The following is a 9720-nucleotide window of genomic DNA, read 5'->3' as shown; positions in this document are numbered from 1 at the left end:
TGCAGCTATCAGTTATATTCCTTATGCTACCTGAACAACATGTATTTTTGGTTTCCTTCATGGCATTTCTTTGAGATTATGCATTTCAGAAGGTAAACCACATCTGGGATCTGCACTTTGGAGACAGCAGATTTTCAGTGATGCCTACAGGAATGATCTGATCATAAATTTTGAGGTATGTAAGGGAGATTGAAGCACTGCTATCTAAGCAGAACTCTGGGGACTTCTGTCAAGTTCCACAGTTTGATGTATCTGTTTCTCATCAGTGGCTTGGTCTGTAACAGTTCAAAGATGTTGAAATACCTGTGTCCTGCCCTCTGCTCTGAGTGTATATACTTTGCCTCTTGGACAGTCCCATAATGAGCTCCAGAAAATATGCTACATAAGGTATTTTCACTGTTTCTGTGGCAGATGACACAGAGGAGCTGACTGCCACAGACAATTAAGCAGTCATTACTGCCCCATAGGAAAGTAATTGTCTTTATCCTTCTTTACAACCTTCTAAGAATCTGTGACTGATTGCTTCATGCCTAGTGTTTCTCCAGGTCCTTTCTAGCGAGTGTGTAATCTAATAAAAGCAGTCTCTATCATGAGAAATTTCTTGATTGAACTCAGTTCCCGTGACTCTCTGCTACAGCCCCAGACCGGTTCTCTACAAAGCTTTGACTTTAAGACTTAGCTCAAACTTTGGAGTCCTCAAACTTTAATTAAGAGGCAATACTTCCCAGATTAACCCAGGAAGAAGGGAGACTAAACTCAGATTACACCACAGACTGCCATAGTGGTTGACTGGAGTGCTCAATGGTTTGGTTGTCAGGCTTACAGCGTGTGCGTGCTGGTACTGCAACATTATCAGTTCTTCTAAAAAGATGGGCCAAGTCCGAGACCAAGTGTCGCTGACTGAGTCATGTCTAGAGCACTTGGGGCTTTCCCCACTACTGTAGATTTCTCCCAGGGAGAGCAGTTTAGAGTACTCCAACGGGGACAAGGAAGTGTATGTAGTTCAGATCTGAGTGACGCAGATTATCAGAGCTTCCATGCTCAAGCTCATTACCTAGCGTTTGACAAGTGTAGGTGTATTCCCAGTGTATTAGTATATTAGGTTATATATTAATGGAACTGTAATTGAGTTACTGTCTTGAGTGGCTGAAAGATGAAAAACTGTTTTCAAATGCATGTTGTGATTCAAAAAGTAACTGTGTGATTCTGAACTCATTTGGATTGGTTTTACTCATTTCCACAGGATTAGTCATAGCTTAAAGTTATGCCTCTCCTTATGTAACTTCCTGAGTAGGACAGAGAGGTCCAACTGCAGAAGCCTGCAGAAGAGCTGGAACTCAACTCACGTGATTTGCAGGTCTGTCTCTGCCAAAAAGACCTTTCTATTGAAAGAAACTATACAATTACTCTGTTGTTCCTGGATTCATTAAACATTTCTCAAACAGCTGATATAACTAAGTAGTTGCAGTCAAGTTCTCTAACTCAGTAACTGGTGTTGTATCTTGTTCGTAATTTCTGTCTTTTCCCATATTACAGTCCTTCTACAGGAACAGATGGCAGAGCCACCAGAGTAAGACACTGCTGCAGTGCCTGTACAAAAGGGCACCCTTGAATCACACACCACACCTTTGCATTTGATATGTATAACTTTCCATACATATATTTATACATATATATGAGAGGATTATTTCGTATTTGCAGCTCCCCTTTTTAATCTGAGAAGTGGGACAGCAACAGTGCTACATTTGTATTATTTATGAATGTAAGAGATATGTAATACTATAAGGAAAGGAGGATTGGCGGTGTTCTAAACCTCTGTGTTCCTCACCAGAAAGTTCATTATTTTCATCCTTTCCGAGCTGGAAATTCTCAATGGGGTAGTTAGAACAAACAAACACAACCTCAGTTTGTATGTGGAGCAGAATTCCAGAAAAATTTTTATTTCCTACTTCATCCTCCCAGCCCTGAATATAAGATTTAAAACACTTCAGTGCTATTTTTCTTAGCAATCTTAGAACATTAGGTTTCATGGCAGAGTTCCGTATATCTTGGGGGTTGTTACCATGAAATTTTTCTTATATTTATGAGAAGCCAAAATATTTATTACATCTCAGCAAAAAGTTGGGTTTTTTTTTCTTACAGACTTGCTGTGTGGGGAAATGTTTGAACATGGGTATATCTTAAACCATTTTGTAAGTAAAAAGTCTTATGTTTAGCCCCACTGTTGTGGGCATGATCTTTGTGACCTAAATACTTATGGAAACCAGCACAAAACACAAAAATGGGAGAAAGGGCAGGAAACAGTGCTGAAACTTAGAAGGAAAACCAAGCAAATGCAGATATACATGTTAAGTAGAAGGTTTCATATCTTTTATATTGTTATAGTTCTATAAATGGAAGGATAACTTGACATTTCTCTTTTTTTCCTGGTAATGAGCATGCACATAAAATCAGAAAGAGACTTATAGTATGAAAGTTTCTACTTCATTTGCATCAGAATTATTATTCTTGAGGCCAGTAACTTATTTAGTGAGTTGGAATGTCGACAACAAGCAGTTGTTCTGTAAGGCAAATAACAAGCTGTGGTTGCTCACACTTGTGCTTCATTTTCCCTCTCTCAACCACCTGCAATATCAGGTGTGTGTAGCAAATACATAAAGCAAGTTGAATACTCCAAGCAAGTCTGGCTAACACATTTCTATTGAGATAGTTTTAAAGGAAAGTGTGAGGTCTACAACCAAATTACTGTGATATAGATGTGCTTGCCTGAACTTGCAGTGGGAGTGAGTGTTTATCACTGTGAAAAGGTTTCCATTCACCTTCACAATCATCTCTCTTGCATACTTAAGGTACTTTATTGTAACCACTTGATCTGTCAGGAAAATAATGCCATAGTTTTGAAGAGTTTTTGAAGAAAGGTCCAAGTTTGGGTCCCATGCTGTTGGCCTTATGGGATTAAAAATAGTTTATGGCTGACCTGGACATCGGACCATTTGTGTCCAGTGAGATCAGTGCATACTGAATGGCTGGGTTGGTAGGAGGGGTCTGTGTGGAAAGTATTTGATGGAAAAAGTGTTCATATAGAGACTTGGCTGGAATTCACTGTACCCAGCATGTAAGGAATCATTACCTAGGGTCACCAGGTAACACTCAGAGTCATGTTTAAGGCAAAGAGGAAGCAGGCCTTATATGTTATACACCAAGAATTTCTCGTTTCTTGTTACTATAGTTGAAATGTGAAAATTCTAATAATTATTAATACAGATCTAACTGCTACAGAAAAAGAAAGAATAAAAGTGCAGTGAAAATTTTAGACACACTGCTGGGTTTCTACTCCTATTACTGCTTGTCTTTCTGTGGCTTCCCTGGGTCCTAAGGCAAGCAGTTTCATTCTGGGATATATAGGAAGTGTAATAGCAAGTTGTCAGAGTGTAGAGTGCTTCACTGGGACAAATCTGACATTCCTGCAGATGATTTCTTCTTCCTTGCTCCAGAATTCATATTTGCTAACAAGGTTTTACACTCTTGATATTTCTTCATTGGTCTGCAGCTCTGTTAGAGCCAAATTTACTGTCCATAATGTCCACACTGACATTTATGCATGTTAGATATGCATAAATGAATCTGCTTTACCCCTTAAACCAGCTTTATGTGGCTCCATGTCTGCATTTCTTTGACCAAATATGGCTGAGGCATTGGCAGCTGTCGAGTCTCCAATGCCAAGGCTGTGCCCAGGGTCACATGCCTATACTCCCTGTTGCTAACCGTGTCCCCACTTCTGGTCACACAGGTAGTTAGGAAAGGCTGTCTGAAGGTGCCATGTGCTCTCTTGGGTAAGAGTTTGTGAGATTGTTTCAGAGATGAATTAGGCCACTTTTTAGGGTAGACCAGATTCCTGTCAAGAGTGTTGGGTAACATTTCACAGAATCACCGAATCAATTCAGGCTGGAAAAGGCCTCTGAGATCATCGAGTCCAACCTATGACCGAACACCACCACGTCAACAAGACCATGGCACTAAGTGCCACATCCAGTCTTTCCTCAAACACCTCCAGAGACAGCGACTCCACCACCTCCCTGGTCAGCCCATTCCAATGGGTGATTAAGGAGAGTTAATGACTAAGAGGAGCTGTGCTCCCTGAGATTATTTAATTATTTATTATTTTTAACTGGGCTAGATATTTAATCCCTAGCCCTAGGAGCGCCGGGTGTCCTGTGGAGCTGAGGGCCGGCGGGCGGGAGAGCCGAGGGCCGGCAGCGCGGGGCCGCAGGGCGCCGCCTGTGCCGCTGCCGCCCGCCAGAGGGCGCCGGGGCCCCCGCTCCGCCTCCCGCTCCTGCCGGCGCTAGCGGCCGGTCCTGCCAGGGAGGAGGGAAGGGGAGGAGGGAAGGGAAAGGGAGGAGAAGAAGGAGGAGGGCGGGCTGGCGGCGGCGGCACCGCCACCAGCCAGAGGCCGCTCGCCGGCGCTCTTGCGGCAGAGGCGGGCAGGCGGGCGCTCCGTGTCCCGCGGCTCATCGGCCCCCGCCGGGATGTCTCGGGAGCCGGGCTGCTGCAGCCTCTGGCTCCTCTTCGCTGCCTGCGCCCACCTCTTCTTCCTTCTCCCGCCGCTCCGCACCCGGGGTGAGTGGCGGGGGCCGGGCCGGGACGCCATGGCGAGGTGAAGGGAGGAGACCCGGGACGCTCGGCCCCTCCGCGGAGGTGATGAGCGGGAGGAGGGCACGGAGCGCTGGAGAGCCTGCAGGGGCGCCGAAGCCGCTGCCTCCCCGCTCCGTCCCGCCCCGTGGGGGGAAGCGGGCGGGAGAGCGAAGGTGTCCCTTCCCCCGAAGTTTGTTAGGAAGCCTGGCTGGAGTGCGGCCGGGCAGCGCGGGGTTCCTGCGCGGCCCCGGCTCCAGGGGATCCGCCGGGAGCGCCTCCCGCCCTAGGGGCGGTGTGCGGGGCATGGGGCGGTGCGGGCAGGGGCAGCCTGCACCGGGGAACCGGCCCTCAGGTCGGGAACATCTTCGTGGAGCAGCCGGGCGAACCCAGCGCGGAGTTGTGCTCGTGTTGGAGCAGCGCCGCGCTGACAGGGGGGCTTTGCCGGGGGCAGATGGGAAGGTAAAACTGCCCGGTTAAAATGCCATCCGAGAGGAAAGCAAAATGCTACGGTGTTTTAGAGACGTTTGTAATGTGTCTAGTGAGGTGGGAGAAGATTAAAGGAGAAGGAATACTAGTATGGGTTGCGGTTGGGTTGCTGCAGGCTCCTGGAGTTGGGAGCTGCTGCTATGAGTGTAAGAGATGTAAATAAATGTTTATATCTGTTTTGTTTCTCATTCTTTCGGTTCGTGAATGTTTCCATCTCTGTCAGCGTAGACTTGTCAGTTTGTTGTAAGCCTTTGGATTTGTTTCTCCTCTCCCGCTATGTCTTGTGCACCAAAATCATGCAGGGGAAACCTGGTACTAATAAATCCCATTTTCAGCAAAGTAAAACTGATATTTTGGTTTTTCTTTTGCAAAACACTTTTCCTTTCACTGACACAACTTGGTTTTTGGAGGAATCCTCATACTCTACAGCTCTTTCTAAAGCTGCATTTCATTTTTTCCGGGATGAGTAGTTTTGCTCCAGTGCTTCAGCAAGGTACTGTAGCACTTGATAACCTCGAACAGATTGTAATAACAGTCAGAGAATAGCAGCTTCAGTTTGTCCTCTGTGTGTATGTGTATTTATTGTACATGCTCACATGCAACTAGAAGGCAGAAATGGAAACACTTGTGTTCTTGTTTAATAGGTCTTGATTAATGCTTGTGTGGAATTTGCTCACCAGAAGCTTATTGCAGTATCATGGTTTTCTTTTTTTTTTTTTTTTTTTGGAATATCCTTTTACATTAAAGAGTCCATCTTTCCTAAATAACCCATGCTTTTGAGATGGCCTGGATAGTAACTTTGTGAAACAATCAGCTTTGTTCTTGGAAACCATGTAATTTGGATTGCCTTTCACAGAAGCAAACGTCTGTAGGTAGTTAAGTAATTTCATAAATTGCAGCTTGCAGGTGGCAGCTTACAGAATGGGAAAATGTATTCAGATGATTTTGTATGGTCTAACTTCTAGACAATCAGAAGGGATAATGATGATGCTTTTTCTTCTATTGTTTTTCTTTGCTTGCCTTTTATAAAGATACTGGTGTACACAGCACTCATTTAGACGTTTCAGTGGTTTAGGTGCCCTCTTCCCATATGTGTAAGGAAATGTAATTAGTTGCTTTTATTTTATGAAAAGGTTCAGATGCTGTAAATTTGCTTGCATCACCCCTTCTTCTTCCTCTTTCACCCTTCTCTCTTCCCATTTTGTGTTGATAAATCCGTAATCATTCTTATCTGGCTAGACCAGTGTCTTTGATGCTGATGGAGTAGCAACAATGAAGAAATATTATAAAAGCTTGCATGTAAATACATGAAACTAATTTATATTGCTTGCTAGTGCTCATGGAACATCCCATCTCTTTGACTGACAGCATCAGTGCAGATTTTCTCTGGAATTGTGTCAATCCATAGAATCTTATGTTCTTTGAAAACTTGGGAGGGGGAAGAAACACAACCAACCCCCAAACAAAACAAAAATAGACCTTTCATTAAATTATTATTAGAAGTATAAAGAAATTCTATTTTAAATGTTTTGTCTACTATGTGCAACGTAATCACTGGCTTCATTATTTGAAGTGGTTATTATTAGTCATGGTTTTGTCACACATTGTCATAGAATTGTAAGTTTCTTGTAGCTCATTTAAACTGACCCAGAGTCCAGTGAGGTGGCTGGAATGACTTTGGGGTCAGTCTGTAAAATCAAGCTGTAAAAGAGTAAGATAACAAGAGGTGTTGCCTTTCTGTCTCAGATAGATTTGTCTGTGAAAGAGAAAGAGTTAACTCCTCAGTTTTTACCATCCTTTGCACTTCAAGGACATATAATTGCAAATGTTTGGAAGTTGTTTATGCTTGAAAGGGTAGTACTGAAGAAAGAATTGCTTCTATGTTTAAAATGTGGTATTATATCATTATATATATTCATACAGTGTATTTTAATACTGCAGTATTTACATTCATTTTTCTAATGGTTTGTTGGCACATATTCCTGTGGTTTCAATGTGTCCTGCTGCACAATGAAAATAAAGGACTGAGTTTTACTTTCTAGTGTTATAAGCAAGTGTTCTCATCAAAATTTTAATGGAAGTAATGGAACACTTGACAAAAATAATTAGTAATTGAAGCTACTTCCATTACATTTTCAGATTACATTTCCAGGTTTTGAGTGGATCCAAAAATGTTTTAGTCCTGTTCTCAAAAGAAATAAAGATAAGATTGATGATAATAAAGAGCTTTAAAGTCTTTCTGAAATTTCTTTCCTTTTCTGATCCTCGGTTCTCGGACATCTGGGCAAAAGTAGGAGAGGACTAGCAATTGACATGATCTGCTTATGCCAAAGGACATGCTTTTAATGCACGAAGTGTATTAACAAACTTCAGAATACACAGTACATTAAATAATAAAATTATTATTTAATAATTACATAAAATTATGGGTTGGATTTAAGATGGCACCTTGCTGGCTTGCCTGTGGTTTTTTTCTGTTTTGTTTGTGAGAAATTGTGCAGTTAATCACCTAGGCCTTTTGGTTACTGTGGTCCCTACACAGCTTGAACTTTTACCATCTAATAAGTTTCTTCTTTTGTTATATTTTCTCTGTGCTCTGTGGCAAGGCAGCGGTCCACCTGAGGTATGCTTGCATTGTATCAGAAAATGCAAAGGGATTAGAGGAAATTCTGGATTTAGCAAAGGTACCTCTAGCTCTAGAGATTGATCTGTATTTTAGGGAGTTATGCTGAAAGAAGTATGTCCAAATTAATAATGATGTTTGCCTGTGAAAAGTTACTGTTCTGTTATGGTAGCATCTGATAGCTCCTAGAGAGAGGTCATCCTTCTTTGTGCCTGTGTACTTTGCACACAACAAAAAGATATCCTTGCCACAGAGAGTTTATGGTTTCTACCTGTGTCGTACAACTGACCTGGTCATGAGCTGCATGTGTACGTAGAATTTTTCTGTCGGTGGTCCATTCCTGGGCGCACCTTTTTCAGAAACCTCTTGGGATTGAATTGCAGGTGGATGAATTAACCTTGGAGATGTCCGCTTGTGCACAGGCACTGTATTTTCTACCTACACTGTGATCCCTTTGTTGATATGTTGTAGGCCAGCTAAATTTACCATGTTCTTCTTCTGTCACCCTTTTCCCAGTAAATCCTTAGAAGAGGATATTTATTTCCAGGCTGAGAGATTGGGTTGCTTAGCCAGAACAGTCTTGGCCCCAGTTTACTCCTGAAGACTGCTTTATTTGTATCAAATATATGTGCAAAACAGATTTGCTAATAAGGTAGTAGAGTGTTGCTAAGATAAATTTATGCAATCTGTGTGAGTGAAAAGCTTGATTGCTGGGTGAAGACTCTTGAAGCTTTTTTTGTAGTGTCTTCAGGGGTCTACTAGTCTGTTTTTTGAATGGTTCTTCAGTAGTTTAAAAATAGTCTGTACAGTTCTTATTAAAATGTATTAGCTGGAAAAAAATCTTCCTGATATATTTAATGTAAAGGATATCAAGTAATTTTAAGGTGTTTATTTGTTGGAAAAGAAATGGACGCTGCAGTTCTGCAATCACAGGGGATAAGAATAATGGTGTAGAGGGAGATTTTAGCATTCATTACAGGTATTGGTTGTTGAATAAATTACATGTCTGCCTGTTGAAGTTGCATTGTGTGTCAGGGCAGCTGCAACAAAAGTCATTTTCAGCTGTTGTCCTCAGAAATAAAGATGGATTGATATGGGAGATGGTCAAAGAGAGTTGGTTGATTTTCAACGTTCATCTCCTACAAGCTCAAGAATGATCCATCCCCACATGCAGGAAGGCAAGTAAAGATGACAGGAGGCCCACATGCATGAACAAAAAGCTCCTGGCAAAACTCAGTCATAAAAAGGAAGCACTCAAGAGGTGGAAAAGAGGCACTGTCTAAGAGTGCAGGTGTGTCATTACGAAAGCCAGAGCCCACTTGGAGCTGAATCTAGTGAGGAATTCTACTTGTGAAAGGCAAGATAACGGGCTTCTACAGGTGTATCAGCAAAAGGGAGACTAGGGAAAATGTGGGCCTGCTTCTCAGTGGGGGAGGGACTTGGTTAAAAGAAGGACAGGGAAGTGGGTGAGGAACTTGGAACCTTCTTTGCCTTGATCCGTACTATGAAGACCCACCTTCAGCAATCCCAGGCCCCTGAAACTCACGGGAAGGTCTTGGACAAGAAAGAGTTACTTTCACTGGAGGAGGACCAGTTTAGGGAACGTTTAAACAAACAGGACATACAGAAGTCCACAGGACTTGATGGGAGGCACACACAAGTGCTGTTAGAGTTTGATGATCTCAGTGCAGGCTACTTTTGATAATCTTTGAAAGGTCATGGTGACTGGGGGAGATTGCTCAAGACTAGAAGAAAGAAAATATCAGCCCTATCTTCAAGGAAGGCAAGGAAGAGAATCTGGGGAAACTGTAAGTGGGCTGGTGTTATCCCAGTCCCTAGAAAGGTGGTGTAGCAAATAATCCTGAGTGTCATTGCCAAATAAGAAAGGACAAGAGGGTGATTGGGAGAAGTCACTGTATTTTTATGAATGGGCGGTCATGCTTAACCATCCTAAAAGACTTCTGTGATAAGATGACTGC

General features: G+C 42.7%; 1 protein-coding gene across 1 annotated transcript in view; it reads left to right on the top strand.

The window, feature by feature from the left end:
* Positions 1-4449: 4449 nt before the first annotated feature.
* The window catches only part of B3GLCT (beta 3-glucosyltransferase), a 56375-nt gene continuing 51104 nt past the window's right edge, over positions 4450-9720 (top strand). Inside the window, exon 1 of the mRNA XM_027727192.2 lies at positions 4450-4617. Within this exon, the coding sequence (XP_027582993.1) occupies positions 4527-4617 (91 nt within the window). The 5' untranslated portion in view covers positions 4450-4526. The remainder of the gene's footprint in view (positions 4618-9720) is intronic.

The sequence above is a fragment of the Pipra filicauda genome, unplaced genomic scaffold, assembly GCF_003945595.2.
Source record: "Pipra filicauda isolate LSUMZ 115617 unplaced genomic scaffold, ASM394559v2 scaffold50_size3627746_pilon, whole genome shotgun sequence".
Lineage (NCBI taxonomy): Eukaryota > Metazoa > Chordata > Aves > Passeriformes > Pipridae > Pipra > Pipra filicauda.
Note: the sequence above shows the minus strand (reverse complement) of the source record. Positions and strands in the feature narration are given on the sequence as shown.